This window comes from Salvelinus namaycush, unplaced genomic scaffold, assembly GCF_016432855.1.
Source record: "Salvelinus namaycush isolate Seneca unplaced genomic scaffold, SaNama_1.0 Scaffold882, whole genome shotgun sequence".
Classification (NCBI taxonomy): Eukaryota; Metazoa; Chordata; class Actinopteri; order Salmoniformes; family Salmonidae; genus Salvelinus; species Salvelinus namaycush.
Genome location: NW_024061622.1, coordinates 71,380 through 94,183, shown reverse-complemented (window position 1 = coordinate 94,183; position 22,804 = coordinate 71,380). Strand labels below are relative to the sequence as shown.

At 43.7% G+C, this 22,804-nt stretch overlaps 1 protein-coding gene across 1 annotated transcript; it reads right to left on the bottom strand.

Moving 5' to 3' along the window:
• Positions 1–249: 249 nt before the first annotated feature.
• Positions 250–4,456, bottom strand: LOC120043279 (kelch domain-containing protein 1-like; the record flags this gene model as incomplete). Its single annotated transcript, XM_038987901.1, has 8 exons — positions 4,352–4,456; positions 4,060–4,172; positions 3,405–3,489; positions 3,232–3,315; positions 2,035–2,115; positions 1,596–1,647; positions 1,333–1,405; positions 250–349 (listed from the first exon to the last, which is right to left on the bottom strand). Coding segments are annotated over exons 1-8 (693 nt in total), but the record flags the coding sequence as incomplete, so codon positions are not given.
• Between the last annotated feature and the right edge of the window lie 18,348 nt (positions 4,457–22,804).

Here is a 22,804-nt window from a genome sequence, read left to right as displayed (position 1 = left end):
GCAGACAAAACACAGAGACAGGAAACAATCACCCACAAAATCCCAACACAAAACAAGCCTCCTATATATGATTCTCAATCAGGGACAATGATTGACAGCTGCCTCTGATTGAGAACCATATTAGGCTGGACACAGAAACAGACAAACTAGACACACAACATAGAATTCCCACCCAGCTCACGTCCTGACCAACACTAAACAAGCAAAACACATAAGAACTCTGGTCAGGACGTTACACTATCGTCATACCGTCAAATTCTCATACGTTCCTCCTAGGAGGACGTAGTCACAACTACCTCCAAACACAACCACGTCAGAGTCCTTGGCTTGGCTTGCTGTGTGCCACAACCTGCAGGGGGGAAAGTCAATGAAATGGGGGATTTCATCAAAGTACAGAGAATGTGCACTCTGTTTAATCATTGTACATTTTAGGCTAAATTCTCTTCACTCCTTGATCTGCACATACAGACTTCAGATTGAGATGGAAATGGAATGCATTCTGATTGAACCTTTATTTGATCAGGGAGTCATACCAGTCATACCAGTCATACCAGTCATACCAGTCATTCCAGTCATACCAGTCATACCAGTCATACCAGTCATTCCAGTCATACCAGTCATACCAGTCACACCAGTCACACCAGTCATACCAGTCATACCAGTCATTCCAGTCATACCAGTCATACCAGTCATACCAGTCATACCAGTCATACCAGTCATTCCAGTCACACCAGTCACACCAGTCATACCAGTCATACCAGTCATTCCAGTCATACCAGTCATACCAGTCATACCAGTCATACCAGTCATTCCAGTCATACCAGTCATACCAGTCATACCAGTCATACCAGTCATACCAGTCATTCCAGTCATACCAGTCATTCCAGTCATACCAGTCATACCAGTCATTCCAGTCATACCAGTCATTCCAGTCATTCCAGTCATTCCAGTCATACCAGTCATACCAGTCATACCAGTCACACCAGTCATACCAGTCATTCCAGTCATACCAGTCATTCCAGTCATACCAGTCATACCAGTCATTCCAGTCATACCAGTCATACCAGTCATACCAGTCATACCAGTCATACCAGTCATACCAGTCATTCCAGTCATACCAGTCATACCAGTCATACCAGTCATTCCAGCCATACCAGTCATACCAGTCATTCCAGTCATACCAGTCATACCAGTCACACCAGTCATACCAGTCATACCAGTCATACCAGTCATTCCAGTCATACCAGTCATACCAGTCATACCAGTCATACCAGTTTAATCAGATTAGGAACTAGATTTAACATGATGCTAAACTGTCAGCTACTGTACTACCTTGGTTTGTTGTTGTTTGGATGGTCCAACTCCCTCCATGTCTTTGTGTCAACGTCTAAAACCCATCCATCACCTACAGAAACATAACACATACAAGAAAGGAAGAACTCCATGGAACAGAAAGGTTTTCTAGGAGGGTCAAATTGTTGAGTAACAGCCGAGTAAGGATTTCATCCAACTGGGACTAAATGGGTAAATGACGTACTCATTGGTTTGCAGTCCACATTCAGGCCACCAAAGAGAAATAAAGTGTTATCAGATACTGCAGTGAGGCTGTGCCACGACCTTCCCCCTGGCACAGTGGATGTTGGCACTCTGGACAAGACATTTGGAGGGAACAGTTAAAAGTCTTTAAAAAACAAACACACACCAAAGCTGTTATTATGATAAACACTAGACTGTTTTAAAGATGAGCATTTGAAAGAGTGAAATATAAATACCTACATTTCAGACCATGTCCATGATTCTAGATCTAGACAATGAATGTCACTTGGTGTGGTTTCCTAAAGGGAAGGGTAGAAGGAAGGGCAAACCACTGAACATTCCAAAACAGGTCAACACACTTGAGTCAAGTATTAAACTAGACTGTACAGTAAGCACTGTGATCCCATTCATCTTAGCAATGTTTTAGGGGTTTTTCTGTGTCTCTGCATCAATGCAATACAAAACTTGAGGAGGAGTTCAACTCAACAGAGTACTCACCAGTACTCTGCCCCCGTAGACATACCCTTTATGACCAAGTGTTGCACCTGCATGGGCAGCTCTGGGGGCAGGAGCACGACCCTGTAGTCAGAAAGAGCTACTTACAGTACAGGTACAAAATGACAAACTGTTATTTGGCTGCAAATAACTAATTAGTGCATGTATAACCAGCACCATTGTGCTAGATTAGCATATAGCGCTGCCTCACTGAACTTGTCTCTGACTGGGATTAAATCAGGGTCCTCTACCTCTCCTCTGACTGGGCTTGAATCAGGGTCCTCTACCTCTCCTCTGACTGGGCTTGAACCAGGTTCCTCTACCTCTCCTCTGACTGGGCTTAAATCAGGGTCCTCTACCTCTCCTCTGACTGGGCTTGAACCAGGTTCCTCTACCTCTCCTCTGACTGGGCTTGAATCAGGGTCCTCTACTTCTCCTCTGACTGGGCTTGAATCAGGGTCCTCTACCTCTCCTCTGACTGGGCTTGAATCAGGGTCCTCTACCTCTCCTCTGACTGGGCTTGAATCAGGGTCCTCTACCTCTCCTCTGACTGGGCTTGAATCAGGGTCCTCTACCTCTCCTCTGACTGGGCTTGAATCAGGGTCCTCTACCTCTCCTCTGACTGGGCTTGAATCAGGGTCCTCTACCTCTCCTCTGACTGGGCTTGAATCATGGTCCTCTACCTCTCCTCTGACTGGGCTTAAATCAGGTTCCTCTACCTCTCCTCTGACTGAGCTTGAACCAGGTTCCTCTACCTCTCCTCTAACTGAGCTTGAATCAGGTTCCTCTACCTCTCCTCTGACTGGGCTTGAACCAAAGTCCTCTACCTCTCCTCTGACTGGGCTTGAACCAGGTTCCTCTACCTCTCCTCTAACTGAGCTTGAATCAGAGGCCTCTACCTCTCCTCTGACTGGGCTTGAATCAGGTTCCTCTACCTCTCCTCTGACTGGGCTTGAATCAGGTTCCTCTACCTCTCCTCTAACTGAGCTTGAATCAGAGTCCTCTACCTCTCCTCTGACTGGGCTTGAACCAGAGTCCTCTACATCACCAACACTTGAGCTATACAACAGGTACCGATTGGATAGCTCCATCAGCAACATTTCAAGCTCACTGTGGAGTAAGGTTACGGTCCGTTCTTAACTCTGTTCCACATGGTGAAGTTATGTTGTGATGTAAACATACAGTGTGTGTCTGTCTTACAGAGCTCTGTGGTTCCCTCCAGCTGGCTAGTGTTGTCTCAAAAACGTGAACTTCATTGTTCCATCCCCAACCAACGTTCTGCTCCTACAGAACACACAATACAACACATTGAAAATAGTGGTTGTAAATTCATACGTTTTGGACACAATCATAAACAAAAAGCAAAAATGTACCAATGATGCCGTGTCCACGATGAAGCTTTTGTCATCCATGATGTCATCAAGTGTCTTGTGACCATATCCACCAAAGTAGGTGACCCTACAGAATGGAAGATTCTCAAAGTAGGTGACCCTACAGAATGGAAGATTCTCAAAATAGGTGACCCTACAGAATGGAAGATTCTCAAAGTAGGTGACCCTACAGAATGGAAGATTCTCAAAGTAGGTGACCCTACAGAATGGAACATTCTCAAAGTAGGTAACCTTACGGAATGGAAGATTCTTAATTGGGAAAAATTACAAGATTCTCCCAAAGACAAAACAATCAACATGGAAAACCGCCCGCACTTGTGTTTAAGATTTAGTTGGTCCAGGCAACTATTTTTTTCTATTTAACACCCCCAATAGTAGCCTTTAAAGGGATACTGCGAGATTCTGTCAATCAAGCTGTTTTATATATTATTATTATTATTTAATTGTTTTGTAGTCTGGTACTGTACCTGTAGACTTCCAGTCACTGCACTAAGGCTAGCTAGCATTGGCTAATTGCTAATTGCCTGAATCTCACAGTATCCCCTTAAATGTGTCATTTGAACCCTGACTATCTTCCTGTTTGTAGCAATACTGCAATGGGCATTGACGTTGCATTCTAATATTATATGTCACTGACCTGTTGTTGAAAACCCAGCAGCACAGCTTATCTCTGGGTGAAGGAGGAGAGCCACTCTCAGCTTTCACTTTCTTCCAACTGTAGTCCCCATCCAAGAAGTTGACATGGTAAAGCTGCAAGCACACATCTTTTCAGAATGTAATACACGTGTCTCTGAAGCTGGAGGTTGAACCCATCTGAACTGTCCCGTAAACAACAGAAGCCTTAATAATGATTAAGAAGCTTTTTGGTGATTTTTCAGAAAAATATTTGCATATCAGGGGGCACTACAGTTTCCGTTGAGCTAGCTCACCTGATTGGTCTGTCCCGTGTCATCATATCCCCCGAATATGTACATGTGGCCATTTAGAAAGCAGCTGCAGGTGCCTGACATGGGGGGCGGGACCTCTCCTGACATTTGACACATTTCCCTTCAGAAGATAAAATTAATCAACCAACTATGAACACACACAGCATTAAGTTCCAAGCAACATGGCGAAGTCTTAATGCACCTTTGGCTTGGGAGTAGACTTCACATTCTGGGTTCAAACTGAACATAAGACCAGTGCAGCATTATAGACTACTGAAGACCAGCGCTATGAACCAGTCTTGCACTAAAGACTATTATAGACCACTATAGACCAGTCTAATACTATAGACCAGTCTAATACTATAGACCACTATAGACCAGTCTAGCACTATAGAATACTATAGACCAGTCTAGCACTATAGAATACTATAGACCAGTCTAGCACTATAGACCACTATAGACCAGTCTAATACTAAAGACCAGTCTAATACTATAGACCACTATAGACCAGTCTAGCACTATAGAATACTATAGACCAGTCTAATACTATAGACCAGTCTAGCACTATAGAATACTATAGACCAGTCTAATACTATAGACCAGTCTAATACTATAGACCACTATAGACCAGTCTAGCACTATAGACCACTATAGACCAGTCTAGCACTATAGAATACTATAGACCAGTCTAATACTATAGACCAGTCTAATACTATAGACCACTATAGACCAGTCTAGCACTATAGAATACTATAGACCAGTCTAATACTATAGACCAGTCTAGCACTATAGACCACTATAGACCAGTCTAGCACTATAGAATACTATAGACCAGTCTAATACTATAGACCAGTCTAATACTATAGACTACTATAGACCAGTCTAGCACTATAGACCACTATAGACCAGTCTAGCACTATAGAATACTATAGACCAGTCTAGCACTATAGAATACTATAAACCAGTCTAGCACTATAGACCACTATAGACCAGTCTAGCACTATAGACCACTATAGACCAGTCTAGCACTATAGAATACTATAAACCAGTCTTGCACTATAGACCAGTCTAGCACTATAATCCAGTCTTGCAATACAGACCACCATAGACCAGTCTAGCACTATAGAATACTATAGACCAGTCTAATACTATAGACCAGTCTAATACTATAGACCAGTCTAATACTATAGACCACTATAGACCAGTCTAGCACTATAGAATACTATAGACCAGTCTAATACTATAGACCAGTCTAATACTATAGACTACTATAGACCAGTCTAGCACTATAGAATACTATAGACCAGTCTAATACTATAGACCAGTCTAATACTATAGACTACTATAGACCAGTCTAGCACTATAGACCTCTATAGACCAGTCTAGCACTATAGAATACTATAGACCAGTCTAATACTATAGACCAGTCTAATACTATAGACTACTATAGACCAGTCTAGCACTATAGACCACTATAGACCAGTCTAGCACTATAGACCACTATAGACCAGTATAATACTATAGACCACTATAGACCAGTCTAGCACTATAGACCACTATAGACCAGTCTAATACTATAGACCACTATAGACCAGTCTAGCACTATAGACCACTATAGACCAGTCTAATACTATTGACTACTATAGACCAGTCTAGCACTATAGACCACTATAGACCAGTCTAATACTATTGAATACTATAGACCAGTCTAGCACTATAGACCACTATAGACCAGTCTAATACTATTGAATACTATAGACCAGTCTAATACTATAGACCAGTCTAATACTATAGACCACTATAGACCAGTCTAGCACTATAGAATACTATAGACCAGTCTAATACTATAGACCAGTCTAATACTATAGACCACTATAGACCAGTCTAGCACTATAGACCAGTCTAGCACTATAGACCACTATAGACCAGTCTAATACTATTGAATACTATAGACCAGTCTAATACTATAGAATACTATAGACCAGTCTAATACTATAGACCACTATAGACCAGTCTAGTACTATAGACCAGTCTAGCACTATAGACCAGTCTAATACTATAGACCACTATAGACCAGTCTAGCACTATAGGCCACTATAGATCGGTCTAGCACTATAGACCAGTCTAGCACTATAGACCACTATAGACCAGTCTAGCACTATAGACCACTATAGACCAGTCTAGCACTATAGAATACTATAGACCAGTCTAGCACTATAGACCACTATAGACCAGTCTAGCACTATAGACCACTATAGATCGGTCTAGCACTATAGACCAGTCTAGCACTATAGACCACTATAGATCGGTCTAGCACTATAGACCAGTCTAATACTATAGACCACTATAGACCAGTCTAATACTATAGACCACTATAGATCGGTCTAGCACTATAGACCAGTCTAATACTATAGACCACTATAGACCAGTCGAATACTATAGACCACTATAGACCAGTCTAATACTATAGACCACTATAGATCGGTCTAGCACTATAGACCAGTCTAATACTATAGACCACTATAGATCGGTCTAGCACTATAGGCCAGGATAGACCAGTCTAATATTATAGACCAGTCTAGCACTATAGACCAGTCTAACACTATAGACCAGTCTAGCACTATAAACCAGTCTTGCACTACAGACCACTATAGACCAGGCTAGCACTATATCTTGTATCTGTTGATAAGCAACTGCTTGCTAAGGATACGGCTAGGGTTAGGTTCCATGTGTAACTCTGTGTTGTTGTTTGTGTCGCACTGCTTTGCCTTATCTTGGCCAGGTCGCAGTTATAAATGAGAACTTGTTCTCAACTAGTCTACCTGGTTAAATAAAGGTGAAATAAATAAATAAATAAATGAAAAGGTTAAGAATAAGGGTACGGGTTAAGTTTAGGGTTAGGATAAAGTTTAGGGTTTGGGCTAGGGTATGGGTTAAGTATAGGGTAAGGGTTAAGTTTAGGGTTAGGATAAGGGTTAGGGTTTGGGCTAGAGTTAGGATAAAGGTTAGGATAAGGGTTAGGATTTGGTCCTAGGGTTAGGATATAGGTTAGGATAAGGATTAGGGTTTGGGCTAGGGTTAGAATAAAGGTTAGGATAAGGGTTAGGGTTTGGGCTAGGGTTAGGATAAAGGTTAGGGTTTGGGCTAGGGTTAGGATAAAGGTTAGGGTTTGGGCTAGAGTTAGGGTTTGGGCTAGGGTTATGATAAAGGTTAGGGTTTGGGTTAGGGTTAGGATAAAGGTTAGGATAAAGGTTAGGGTTTGGGCTAGGGTTAGGGTTAGGATAAAGGTTATGGTTTGGGCTAGAGTTAGGGTTAGGGTTTGGGCTGGGGTTAGGGTTAGGATAAAGGTTAGGATACGGGTTAGGGTTTGGGCTAGGGTTAGGATAAAGGTTAGGGTTTGGGCTAGAGTTAGGGTTAGGATAAAGGTTAGGGTTTGGACTAGAGTTAGGGTTAGGGTTTGGGCTAGGGTTAGGATACAGGTTAGGGTTTGGGCTAGGGTTAGGATAAAGGTTAGGGTTTGGGCTAGAGTTAGGGTTAGGGTTTGGGCTAGGGTTAGGATTAGGATAAAGGTTAGGCTTTGGACTAGAGTTAGGTTTTGGGCTAGGGTTAGGATAAAGGTTAGGATAAAGGTTAGGGTTTGGGCTAGGGTTAGGATACAGGCTAGCATAAAGGTTAGGGTTTGGGCTAGAGTTAGGATAAAGATTAGGGTTTGGGCTAGAGTTAGGGTTAGGATAAAGGTTAGGGTTTGGGCTAGAGTTAGGGTTAGGGTTTGGGCTAGGGTTAGGATAAAGGTTAGGGTTTGGGCTAGGGTTAGGATAAAGGTTAGGGTTTGGGCTAGGGTTAGGATAAAGGTTAGGGTTTGGGCTAGGGTTAGGGTTAGGATAAAGGTTAGGGTTTGGGCTAGAGTTAGGGTTAGTGTTTGGGCTAGGGTTAGGATAAAGGTTAGGGTTTGGGCTAGGGTTAGGATAAAGGTTAGGGTTTGGGCTAGGGTTAGGATAAAGGTTAGGGTTTGGGCTAGGGTTAGGATAAAGGTTAGGGTTTGGGCTAGGGTTAGGGTTAGGATAAAGATTAGGGTTTGGGCTAGAGTTGGGGTTAGGGTTTGGGCTAGGGTTAGGATAAAGGTTAGGGTTTGGGCTAGGGTTAGGATAAAGGTTAGGATAAAGGTTAGGGTTTGGGCTAGGGTTAGGATAAAGGTTAGGGTTTGGGCAAGAGTTAGGATAAAGGTTAGGGTTTGTGCTAGAGTTAGGGTTAGGGTTTGGGCTAGGGTTAGGGTTAGGATAAAGGTTAGGCTTTGGACTAGAGTTAGAGTTTGGGCTAGGGTTAGGATAAAGGTTAGGATACAGGTTAGGCTTTGGACTAGAGTTAGGGTTAGGGTTTGGGCTAGGGTTAAGGTTAGGATAAAGGTTAGGGTTTGTGCTAGAGTTAGGGTTAGGGTTTGGGCTAGGGTTAGGGTTAGGATAAAGGTTAGGCTTTGGACTAGAGTTAGAGTTTGGGCTAGGGTTAGGATAAAGGTTAGGATACAGGTTAGGCTTTGGACTAGAGTTAGGGTTAGGGTTTGGGCTAGGGTTAAGGTTAGGATAAAGGTTAGGCTTTGGACTAGAGTTAGGGTTTGGGCTAGAGTTAGGGTTAGGGTTTGGGCTAGGGTTAGGATAAAGGTTAGGGTTTGGGCTAGGGTTAGGGTTAGGATAAAGAATAGGGTTTGGGCTAGAGTTAGGGTTAGGGTTTGGGTTAGGGTTAGGATAAAGGTTAGGGTTTGGGCTAGGGTTAGGATAAAGGTTAGGATAAAGGTTAGGGTTTGGGCTAGGGTTAGGATAAAGGTTAGGGTTTGGGCAAGAGTTAGGATAAAGGTTAGGGTTTGTGCTAGAGTTAGGGTTAGGGTTTGGGCTAGGGTTAGGGTTAGGATAAAGGTTAGGCTTTGGACTAGAGTTAGAGTTTGGGCTAGGGTTAGGATAAAGGTTAGGATAAAGGTTAGGCTTTGGACTAGAGTTAGGGTTAGGGTTTGGGCTAGGGTTAAGGTTAGGATAAAGGTTAGGCTTTGGACTAGAGTTAGGGTTTGGGCTAGAGTTAGGGTTAGGGTTTGGGCTAGGGTTAGGATAAAGGTTAGGGTTTGGGCTAGGGTTAGGATAAAGGTTAGGATAAAGGTTAGGGTTTGGGCAAGAGTTAGGATAAAGGTTAGGGTTTGGGCTAGAGTTAGGGTTAGGGTTTGGGCTAGGGTTAGGGTTAGGATAAAGGTTAGGATTTGGACTAGAGTTAGGGGTTGGGCTAGGGTTAGGATACAGGTTAGGATAAAGGTTAGGGTTTGGGCTAGAGTTAGAATAAAGGTTAGGGTTTGTGCTAGAGTTAGGATAAAGGTTAGGATAAAGGTTAGGGTTTGGGCTAGAGTTAGGATAAAGGTTAGGATAAAGGTTAGGGTTTGGGCTAGGGTTAGGATAAAGGTTAGGGTTTGGGCTAGAGTTAGGATAAAGGTTAGGGTTAGGGTTCGTATATAGTTATTTGAAATGTTACTGGTATTGTGTAGAGCATCTACAGATGGAATATCCAGATACAGTGTTAATCCCAAACTATTTCTCCATTCATATTCTTTACAATGTGTTATATACAGCCCATATGCACAAACACCATGTTAGAATTACATTGATATTCTTACCATACACCTCTTTCTAAGTGATACAACCAGATTTCATCACTGGGTAGGAAAACTTCACTCTCAGCGGTTGACTGCAGAACAAAAAAAAGGTTCCTCCATTACTATTGAAAAAACATTAATATAGGCTCTCAGCAGCATGTATGTTATACAGTATATGTGAATGATCAACATCAATTCATAACAACACCATCAATTAGGAATGCTTTCAAGATAATTGCAGGAAGGGAATTTACAAATCATGTTTTAGGCTTACCATGTAGCCTCCCCAGACATGCAGAGTATTTCCCTTTACTACAGCTGTGTGACCACTTCGCTCAAGGGCAATAAGTTCCACACAGTGTTGTTTCTCAACTGCAGAATCCATATTTTCTAGAAAAGTTCTTAGAAAGTGAAAACACAAAGAAAAGGAGAGAAAGAAATGTACAAAGATCTCCACGCCAGGACTTTTATTTTCTCTGCCAGGACTTTTATTTTCTCTGCCAGGACTTTTGTTTCTCTGACCCAAATCTGTTTAAAATCTTTTATTTTTCATAGGCCCAAGCTAACCCTAACCCTAACCCTAAGCGTTTGTTGTCGCGGAAGGTCAAAGGTCATGTCATGTTGTCACCAGACCATTACTCCCTCTGGCGACGCCCCCTCACCTGAAAATGCCACAACACTCCCCGAATACCTCTCCTCTGCCTGTTCCACTGTCCTTATACCTCTCCTCTGCCTGTTCCACTGTCCTTATACCTCTCCCTATGAGCAGTTTGTTTTCCTGTGCTTAGCGGTGTGTGCTTGTTTATGCAACAGGGCAGCTCGTCCCTTCACTTCACTCATATGTAATTCTGAGGGTAGAACATATCATGTGTCATGTTTGAAATAGCCTGCTTGGACCAGCCTGGTCGTGCAATAGTTCACATTCTGTTACACTTCACGTATCAAGTGATGTGAAACGAAACGTGAGCCAGCAGTCTGTATTATGATTGGAACCAAGTCTTTGATTGGATGGAAACAACCACCCCCCATCTATCCTCACAGAATACATACATTGACTGATTGATATCTCTAAGGCTTAAAACTTCTTGACGCTAGGAGGCTGAATTTTTATGTTTGGAAAAATAACGTTCCCAATGTAAACGGCCTATTTCTCAGGCCCAGATGCTAGAATATGCATATAATTGACAGATTAGGATAGAAAACACTCTAAAGTTTCCAAAACTGTCAAAATATTGTCTGTGAGTATAACAGAACTGATTTTGCAGGCAAAAACCTGAGGAATTCCAACCCGGAAGTGGCTCTTATTTTGAAAAATCCCTGTTCCATTGCCTGCCTATCCTCCATTTAAAGGGATATAAACCAGATTCCTTTTCCAATGGCTTCCACGGGGTGTGAACAGGCTTTAGACATAGTTTCAAGCTTTTATTCTGAAAAATGAGCGAGATTTATCAAAACGCGTCAGTGGATGGCCAGGTGTCCTTTGATTAGTTCATGCGCGCGAAAGTTGTTGCTCGACATTTTCTTTATCTCTAGTATTGATAGTTTACCGTCCGGTTGAAATATGATCGATTAATTATGTTAAAAACAACCTGAGGATTGATTATAAAAAACGTTTGACATGTTTCTACGAACTTTACGGATACTATTTGGAATTTTCGCCTTCCCTTCATGACTGCTGGATCCTGTTGATTTCTGAACATAACGCACCAACCAAATTGAGGTTTTTGGATATAAAAATAATATTTATCGAACAAAAGGAACATTTATTGTGTAACTGGGAGTCTCGTGAGTGCAAACATCAGAAGATCATCAAAGGTAAGCGATTAATTTAATTGCTTTTCAGACTTTCGTGACCAATCTACATTGCTGCTAGCTGTTCGTAATGTTTTGTCTAGTGATCGATAAACTGACAAACGCTTGGATTGCTTTCACTGTAAAGCATATTTTCAAAATCTGACACGATAGGTTGATTAACAACAAGCTAAGCTGTGTTTTGGTATATTTCACTTGTGATTTCATGAATAAATATTTTTAGTATTTTTTTTCAATTTGGCGCTCTGCAATTCAGCGGTTGTTTACGAAAATGATCCCGTTAAAGGGATCTGTGCGCCATTAAGCCCTTTTAAATTGTACTTATTTTGTTCACCACGTTTACTCAGTCTTTTAAGGTAGTTCTGGTGGGGTGACATGTCTTAGCCCATTCACAGTGGTGGATCCAGTGAGCTATATTGATCTAAAGTTGTAAGTGTTGGGGAGAAAACGACTAAAGGTAAAACAGCATGAAACAGTGTAAAAGTATTCTACAGGGTTACTATAAATCAAAGAGTATTATTACACAGTGAAACTTTTCCCTGTAAATGTGCAGGATTATACTGGCACCAGAGCTCCCAGCTTAATACTGTAATTTTGCTTTACAGCAGAGATGCTGTAATATATTTGACATCTCTGCTGTAAAGTATAATTACAGTATGAAGCTGGCAACTCTAGTGCCAGTATAATGCTGTGAATTTACAGGGAAATTCTCCCTGAAATCTAAATGTAATAAAAACAATACATTTGTACCTAAAATGCATTCATTCAAATTGGTAACACAATTAACAACAACAAAATAATCAACAGAATTGGCAATAGAAGTAAAAACAATTAACACATATTTAAACAAATAAGAGGATCATTACAACACTAATGTAAAAACTATATGGTGTGTGTGGGGTGTGGGGGTGAGAGAGGGAGATGGAGTTAAAATTGGGATTAGGTACAATCCTAAAGCTATGATCAGGGGCAACTCTATTCAAAGTAACGGGGTTCAGAGGCAGTGAAACACACAATGGGACATGAGACCATCCAGGAGGAAGAATTCAGTGCAGCATCAAGTGTTCTTCACTCAGTGAGCTCTTTGAAGAATCGGGCAATGTAGGGGTTGAGAACAGCTGGCTTCCTCTGGGCCACTTTGTCTCGTCTTCAGGGTCATCATCTTGGGTTGACTTGAACCAGGAATCTGCACAGCCATTTATCCAATATAGTTGATGAAATATGAAATCTATTGAGGCATTGAACAAATACAAATTAGACTGCTGGGTGATTCTCATGAAACCAGTTGTAAACATGTCTGTAGCAAATTGAGTTACAAAACCATGATGCATCTGCAAAAATGCACTATCATTCTGAGTACTAAGATCTCTCATTTTTAGCAGTGTCTTATTTGAAATACATTTTGCATTTTCGCCTGCATTTTGTACATTCTCATTACCGAAATGTGTCCGGATTTTCATTTTATAACATTTTACTAACTGATTTGATATGTTGCTGTAGTTTGTCCATGAATCATAAAAAATGGTATACTGGTTTGATGTTTACATTAAACTATAATATGTATTACCTACAAACACAGTGTCTGTGGACATTACGTGACAATTTTTCAAGTTCCTGCAAAAACTCCAATCAGTTTAAAAACATAGATATATATTCACATATAATGCATCATCTACAGGAAGTTAATTAAATTTATTTGCTTCAATGCCTTCAGAATGAGGTTCTTATTCTCATACACCACCTTTAACCCACTTGGCCTTCTCATTACCGAAACAGCTAAAAAGCTCAAATTGGGGAAAAGTCAGATTTAATTTTATACTAATTGAATAAGTAAATGTTAATAATAATTTTAAGTGTTATGTTTAACTCAGGCATTTTCATTAGGGGAGCAATGTTTAAAAATATTACATTGATTTGTTTTCCAACTTTTTTTGACTGTTGCTGTAATGATCATGTTTGTGTAAATTGTGGTAAAATGCGAAGTATCTAATCAAAAAACATAATTATTATTATGAAATAGATGGGTACATATCCTAATCTCAGTGATCCAAGAGGACATCTCGTTAAAGATGATCTTATTTATTATTATTATTATTATATTGGCTCTCGACCTTCGTACGGGAGTTGCAGCGATCGGACAAGACCGTAACTAACAATTGGATATCACCGAATTGGGGAGAAAAAGGGGTAAAAAGCAGTGTAGAGGCGACTCCGGGATGCTGGCCTTCTAGGTAGAGTTCCTCTGTCCAGTGTCTGTGTTCTTTTGCCCATCTTAATCTTTTATTTTTATTGGCCAGTCTGAGATATGGCTATTTCTTTACAACTCTGCCTAGAAGGCCAGGATCTCGAAGTTGCCTCTTCACTGTTGACGTTGAGACTGGTGTTTTGCGGGTACTATTTAATGAAGCTGCCAGCTGAGGACTTGTGAGGCATCTGTTTCTCAAACTAGACACTCTAATGTACTTGTCCTTTTGCTCATTTGTGCACCGTGGCCTCCCACTCCTCTTTCTATTCTGGTTAGAGCCAGTTTGCGCTGTTCTGTGAAGGGAGTAGTACACAGCGTTGTACGAGATTGTCACGTTCTGACCATAGTTCTTGTGTGTTTTTCCTTGTTTTGTGTTGGTCAGGACGTGAGCTGGGTGGGCATTCTATGTTTTGTGTTTCTATGTGGGGATTGTCAATTGGCCTGATGTGGTTCTCAATCAGAGGCAGGTGTTTGTCATTGTCTCTGATTGGGAACCATATTAAGGTAGCCTGTTTTGTGTTGGGATTTGTGGGTGGTTGTTTCCTGTCTTTGTGTTTCTCTGCACCAGATAAGACTGTTTCGTTTTGCCACGTTTGTTATTTTGTATTGTTGTAAGTGTTCACGGTTTCGTCTATTTAACATGTTGAGCACTGGCTACGCTGCCGTACGAAGGTCGAGAGCCATGCATCCCCCGAAACATGACCCCGCCAAGCCGCACTGCTTCTTGACACACTGCTTGCTTAACCCGAAAGCCAGCCGCACCAATGTGTCGGAGGAAACACTGTACAACTGGCGACCGTGTCACACAGGAGTCGCTAGGGCGTGATGGGACAAGGACATCCCGGACGGCCAAACCTTCCCCTAATCCGGAAGACGCTGGACCAATTGTACATTGCCTCATGGATCACCCGGTCGTGGCCGGCTGCATCACAGCCCGAGATTGAACCCGGATCTGTAGTGAGGCCTCAAGCACTGCAGTGCCTTAGACCGCTGCGCCACTCAGGAGGCCGAAAGATGACAGTTGACATTTTTGTTGTCAAATTTCGTGAGAATGAGACAGCTAGATACATCACCTTTAAACCCTAGCTAACTATTAAAAACATTACCATAGTCTACACACAATACCACAGATTATTTTACCAGACTCACAACATTTTGTTTTCTCTCATGGCCACCAAATGTTTGCATACTACTGGTACAGTGAGCAGGTTTAGCTAATACTGTAACATTATGGAACAATGGTGTAAACAATAGTGAACAGGGAGAGGCTAAACGGACACTTCTGGCATGAAAAACAATGACATATGTTGCACAGCTGAGAGCAGAGCAAACCGAATCACAGCGGGGTGTGACAGCTAAGGACACTGTGTCCTGGTGTGGTTGTCCTTCAAGGTTAACTACTGTGCTACTGCTACTACTACTACTAAACACTACTAATACCACTACTACTACTACTATAAGGTTAACTACTGTGCTACTGCTACTACTACTACTAAACACTACTAATACCACTACTACTACTACTATAAGGTTAACTACTGTGCTACTGCTACTACTACTACTAAACACTACTAATACCACTACTACTACTACTAAACACTACTAATACAACTACTACTACTACTATACACTACTAATACCACTACTACTAAACACTACTAATACCACTACTACTACTACTAAACACTACTAATACCACTACTACTACTACTATAAGGTTAACTACTGTGCTACTGCTACTACTACTACTAAACACTACTAATACCACTACTACTACTACTATAAGGTTAACTACTGTGCTACTGCTACTACTACTACTAAACACTACTAATACCACTACTACTACTACTATAAGGTTAACTACTGTGCTACTGCTACTACTACTACTAAACACTACTAATACCACTACTACTACTACTAAACACTACTAATACAACTACTACTACTACTATACACTACTAATACCACTACTACTAAACACTACTAATACCACTACTACTACTACTAAACACTACTAATACCACTACTACTACTACTATAAGGTTAACTACTGTGCTACTGCTACTACTACTACTAAACACTACTAATACCACTACTACTACTACTAAACACTACTAATACAACTACTACTACTACTATACACTACTAATACCACTACTACTAAACACTACTAATACAACTACTACTACTACTATACACTACTAATACCACTACTACTATACACTACTAATACCACTACTACTAAACACTACTAATACCACTACTACTACTACTAAACACTACTAATACCACTACTACTACTACTATAAGGTTAACTACTGTGCTACTGCTACTACTACTACTAAACACTACTAATACCACTACTACTACTACTAATACCACTACTACTACTACTAAACACTACTAATACAACTACTACTACTACTATACACTACTAATACCACTACTACTAAACACTACTAATACCACTACTACTACTACTATAAGGTTAACTACTGTGCTACTACTACTACTACTACTACTAAACACTACTAATACCACTACTACTACTACTAATACCACTACTGATACTACTACTACTACTACTACTAATACCACTACTGATACTACTACTACTACTACTACTACTAAACACTACTAATACCACTACTACTACTACTAATACCACTACTGATACTACTACTACTACTACTACTAATACCACTACTGATACTACTACTACTACTACTAAACACTACTAATACCACTACTACTACTACTACTTTTACAGTCACCACTTGATTTGAAAACCTTCAGAACTGATTCTGAAGCAGTTACTAAGTCGCTTTATGAGCCCTGTTGTTGATAGGTGCTTTCACATAGAATGGAATGCAAGTTCATTCAAGGGATATGAGAAAAGAACATTAAGAAAGTGACCGTTAATCCCTGATTGACTGATTGAATTAGTAGTGTTTAGTAGTAGTAGTAGTAGTAGTAGTAGTAGTAGTAGTAGTAGTAAAGCAGTTAACCTTATAGTAGAGTAGTAGTTGAATATCAAGAGTGGTCTTGCTGAGGAAGTTGATTGATTAATCAAATGAGTGATTGACCTATCCCGCCCTGTCCTCTCCCCAGGTGCTCAAGCCAGCTATTTGCCATGTGATTCACGACGTCTACTGTTACTGTCCCACTAAAGGCTCCTGTTCCAGTACTATTTACAATACGATACAGTCAACATGGAGGTAGAAATTAGCAAACCCCAGGAAACATTGCAGCTGCAATCTGGATATTGTTTGAGGCCAATCACTTTGTCAGAATCCATCTGAATATTTCCTGCAGAGACGACGTATCCTAGGAAGGAGATTGTGGAGCGACGGAATTCACATTTCTCTGCTTCCACAAAGAGCTGGTTCTACAAAAGACGCTGCAGGCCCTGTCGGACGTAGAGGACGAGCTCTTGAGCTGAACGGGAAAAGAACGTCGTCGAAGGTAGACGAATACGAACCGGTTCAACATGTTCAACATTTCTGACCAGGGCTTAGAGTGGTAGCGGGTAACGTTTTTTAACTTTACCGTCATTAATGCTCCAGTAGTCAATACACGTGCACAGGGGTTTGTCCTTCTTCTCCACAAAGAAGAACCCTGCATCGGGGCGGAAGCAGATGGACAAATACTCCCTGCAGCAAGAGAGTCCTTAATGTACCCTTCCATCATCTTGGTCTCCAGACCCGACAGGGAAGAAATCCGCCCTCGAGGCGGTGCTGTGCCCGGGAGAAGGTCGATAGCGCAGTCGTAGGGTCGATGTGGAGGAAGAGATGTGGTGCGGGCCTTGTTGAAAACCTCCCGGAGTTCCTGATAATCCGGAGGGATGGCAGAGAGATCCGGGACAGGCTGCGCCGACTTCAGATATTGCACATAGCAGAATGGGCTCCAACCCATGATAGAACCAGTAGCCCAGTCAATCAGGGGATTGTGCCTCTGGAGCCATGAAAACCAACACCACGGGCACATGAGGAGGCAAGTCGATAGCCCTCAGTGATTCCAGAGGAAACTCGGGTGACATCGGATTCTCCCTGTTATGTAGACGCCAGGGACTTCTGGAATTAATCGGGAGGCGAGGTGGGAACTGTGGACGAGCAAGTGTGACCGGGAACAGACCTCTTCTCCCTCCTACATTCCCGTAGATGCCCAGCAATCCGTATGGTCAAGGCTATGAGAGAGTCAAGGTCCATGGGAAACTCCCAGGCTGCGAGCTCATCTTTAACCACCTCCGATAATCCATGAAGGAACGTGTTTTACAGGGATTCCAGGGTACCAGGCACTCTCGGCGGCCAAAGTGTGAAAATCTACCGCATAGTCTGCTACACTACGGGAGTCTTGACGCAGTTGAAATAGCTTCCGAGCAGCCTCTCTCCAGGACAACGGAGAATCAAACTCCTTTCTAACCTCCACCACAAACTCCTCCAGACTGAGGCAAATGAGGATTGTTGCTCTGACACCGCAGTAGCTCAGGCAAGAGCCCTCCCGGACATCAGCATTATCAGGTACGCTATCAGCATTATCAGGTACGCTATCAGCGTTATCAGGTACGCTATAAGGGAGCACTGGGAGAGAAACACCTGGGAGGTTCCTGGATCTTCAGCATAGGGCTCCGGAAGAGGTAAGCAGGGTTCTCGGGAAGCCGGGGTAGGCTGGGGAGAAGTGTCGCTGGTAGCGGGATTACTGAGAGTCTGGCAGGTTACCGTTGTGATTTGCTGCCTAGTAGATAATCTGCGGAATTGCTCCAGCAATGCAGTGAAGCTTTGCTTCCGTGGCGTTCCACCCAGGTCTGGAGTCCTTCTATTAGGTTTTGAATTAACTCCTCGTGTCTTCCGATGGCGGCTCTTTGGAAGGAGACAGCGTTGCGGAGCTGGTCCGAGTCTTCTGTGCAGTCATGGCCAGTTCTTTTTATCACGACTCAGGATAAGACCCAGATGCAGACACAGGAGGCAGATAGTTCGACGCTTAGATATATGTTTTAACACAAGGGGCAAGTCGTGGGCTGGCAGAGGTTTGAAATCCAGGTTAGAGACAGGCAGGTACAGGAAGGTAGGTGGGCTCAGGGTCAGGACAAGCAGAAAGGTTTGAATCGGGAAGAAACAAAATCTTGAGAACAGGATAATGGAAAACACGTTGGTACGACCTGACCTGACAAGACAAGATGAACTGGCAACAGACAAACGGAAAACGCAGGTATAAATAAACAGGAGATAATGGAAAAAATGGGAGAGACCTGGTGGGGGGTGGAGACAAGCACAAGACAGGTAAAACAGATCAGGTTGTGACAACTACTACTACGACGCTAACCTAAAATTTTCAACACTAACTTCTAACAATTCAAACTTCTAAACTTCTTCCACTACCATAAAAATACTTTTGGTCAGCATGCATGTTTTAAAGTAGTTTTGTTTTTACGGGTTTAGCGCTACAGATGTCAGCAGAAGGCAAAGGTTAATAAAAAAGTATTTCAGATTTGAGTAGTTGTTCTTTCAGCAAGCACACCTAAAACAGAAGATATAAATGAAAGATTGAGAGTGTGACTGCTAAATCAAGTCACAGTAATGAATAAGACCAGAACGTGACTGCTGAAGCAGGTCACACTAATGAACTAATGTAGTTGTAGTAAAGTAATCAACCATATGTTATGTTTCATGCCTTCATGTATGTGTGTGTGTTTGTGTGTGTCTGTGCATGCGTATGTGTGTGTGTTCATGTGTGTGTCTCTGCGTATGTACATATGTGTGTGTGTGTGTGTGTGTGTGTGTGTGTGTGTGTGTGTGTGTGTGTGTGTGTGTGTGTGTGTGAGTGTGAGTGTGAGTGTGAGTGTGAGTGTGAGTGTGTGTGTGTGTGTGTGTGTGTGTGTGTGTGTGTGTGTGTGTCATATCCCTCTCCCACGCAGAAAGGAGCCCGTAGGCACCGTCTAGAGCCCTGTCTAAAAGTCACAGTAACACCCCGTCACACCAAATGCTAGCATTTCACAGAACTGATAGTTAGACGACGGCGTAAAGACCACAGATATGTCACTTTCAATTTGAATATGAGATGTCAAACAACCCACTGTCTCACCGCCTGCCATGCAGTGACTGCCTTCTCCTCCTCCTCCTCATCCTTCTCCACTATGTCTCCCTCCTCCTTTTCCTCCCCCTCCTCCCCATGCTCTTCCCCCTCGTCCTCCTCCTCCTTCTCAACTTCGTCCTCTTCCCCCTCCTCCTCCCCTCCTCCTCTCCATCCCCCTCCTCCTCCTTCTTTTCTGGTTCTCTTCTTCCGATCGGCAGACTGCCAAAGGCTGCATAGGAGGAGAAGGAAGAGAGAACACACTGCCTTCCCCAGATCCCTCCCTACTGCCTTCCCAAGATCCCCACTGCCTTCCCCAGATCCCCCCCACTGCCTTCCCCAGATCCCTCCCTACTGCCTTCCCCAGATCCCTCCCTACTGCCTTCCCCAGATCCCCTCCACTGCCTTCCCCAGATCCCTCCCTACTGCCTTCCCCAGATCCCTCCCTACTGCCTTTCCCAGATCCCTCACTACTGCCTTCCCTAGATCCCTCCCTACTGCTTGCCCCAGATCCCTCCCTACTGCCTGCCCCAGATCCCTCCCTACTGCCTTCCCCAGATCCCTCCCTACTGCCTTCCCCCGATCCCCCCCACTGCCTTCCCCAGATCCCCCCACTGCCTGCCCCAGATCCCTCCCTACTGCCTTCCCCAGATCCCTCCCTACTGCCTGCACCAGATCCCTCCCTACTGCCTTCCCCAGATCCCTCCCTACTGCCTGCCCCAGATCCCTCCCCACTGTCTGCCCCAGATCCCTCCCTACTGCCTGCCCCAGATCCCTCCCTACTGCCTTCCCCAGATCCCTCCATACTGCCTTCCACAGATCCCCCCACTGCCTGCCCCAGATCCCTCCCTACTTCCTTCCCCAGATCCCCCCACTGCCTGCCCCAGATCCCCCCACTACCTGCCCCAGATCCCCCCACTACCTGCCCCAGATCCCCCCACTACCTGCCCCAGATCCCCCCACTACCTGCCCCAGATCCCCCCCACTACCTGCCCCATATCCCCCCACTGCCTTCTCCAGATCCCCTCACTGCCTACCCCAGATCCCCCCACTGGCTTTCATAGATCCCCCACTGCCTGCCCCAGATCCCCCCACTGCCTGCCCCAGATCCCCCCACTGCCTGCCCCAGATCCCCCACTGCCTGCCCCAGATCCCCCCACTGCCTAGCCACAGCCCCCTGCTGCCTTCCCCAGATCCCCCCACTGTCTGCCCCAGATCCCTCCCCTGCCTGCCCCAGATCCCCCCACTGCCTGCCCCAGATCCCCCCACTACCTGCCCCATTGCAGCACCAATGCACCGCGCCACCGTACCCTCTCTCTGCCACACAAGCCCGCCCGCCCGCACTCAGGCACACGCATACTGCCTCCTTTATTTATTTGTTCCTCCTTGGTTGTTTAGACCCCATTAGGGAGCTAATTGTGATGAGGCTGAGGACGGGGGTATTGTAGTAAAGTACAGTTCATGGCTAATTGCTCCAACAGCTGCTGGTGGTTATGAAAACGAGCAAGAAAAAAGGGACGGGAGGAGATCCAGGAAGAACAGAGGAGGGGTCTCTTCTCCAGCGCTGGTCCCAGCTCTGGTGCACTCTAGGCTGGGCGCCACATGAGCCGGTAGTGGAGCACCACCAGGGTCCCTCTGGAGCGCGATGCAGAACAGAACAGGCATCCGGATAAATCACCATACTCTCTGAGGAGCCTGCTGTTTTATATTTTCTGTGTGTGTGTGCATGCGTTTATGCGTGTGTGCATGTGTGTGTGTGACAGTATCTCTCCATGTTTTTATATCTGGCAACCTCCCCACCCCAGCCCTTCTCCATATTCCCATATGAGCCAGCAGACCCCCCTTTGGGCTAGCAGTGCTTCATGTGTGACAGTTAGCATGTGGCGGAACCCTCTGATGTGGAAGGAAGTGAAAGGTGGGTTTGGTGCCAACTCCACCACAGAGCAGAGCAGAGGAGGGGTTTCACAGAGGCTGCTGCTGCCAATAGCCTGGTGCTCTGGATGAAAGCCTTGGTGATACGTCCTGATCCTGTAACCATGCAGGTGAAGGGTGGAGGTATGTGGATAGGTTCCAATGTGTTTCAGCCAATAAGATTGTCCCTTTAGCAACTCTGCAGGGTCCAGAGTCTCTCCTCCTGTTCTCTCTGTTCCACTTCCCTATTAGCTTTAGGCACTTTATCAATTTGTAACTAGATAGGTAGAACAACAACATATCACAGGCATAGTCAGTACACTTCTCCTCAGTAAAGTAGCCATCAGCGAGGTGGGGTGCTTTGTGGTTATTTAAGAGAGTCTTCGAAGAAAGTAGGTTTTCAGATATTTTCTGAAGATGGGCAGGGACTCTGCAGTCCTATCTTCAGGGGTTAGCTTGTTCCACCGTTGTGGTGCCAGGACTACGCCTCAGGATAAGACCAAGATGCAAACACAGGAGGTGGATAGTTTGAATCTCAGATATTTATTATAACACAGGGGGCAGGCAGGTCAAGGGCAGGCAGAGGTTCGTAATCTAGATCAGAGTCAGGCAGGTACCGGACGGCTGGCAGGTTCAGGGTCAAGACAGGCAGAAAGTTTTGAATCGGGAAGAGTAGAAACAAAACTTGAGACCAAGAAACCGGGAAATACGCTGGTACGTCCTGACAAGACTAGACGAACTGGACACAGACAAACAGAAAACGCATCTATAAATACACAGGAGATAATGGGGG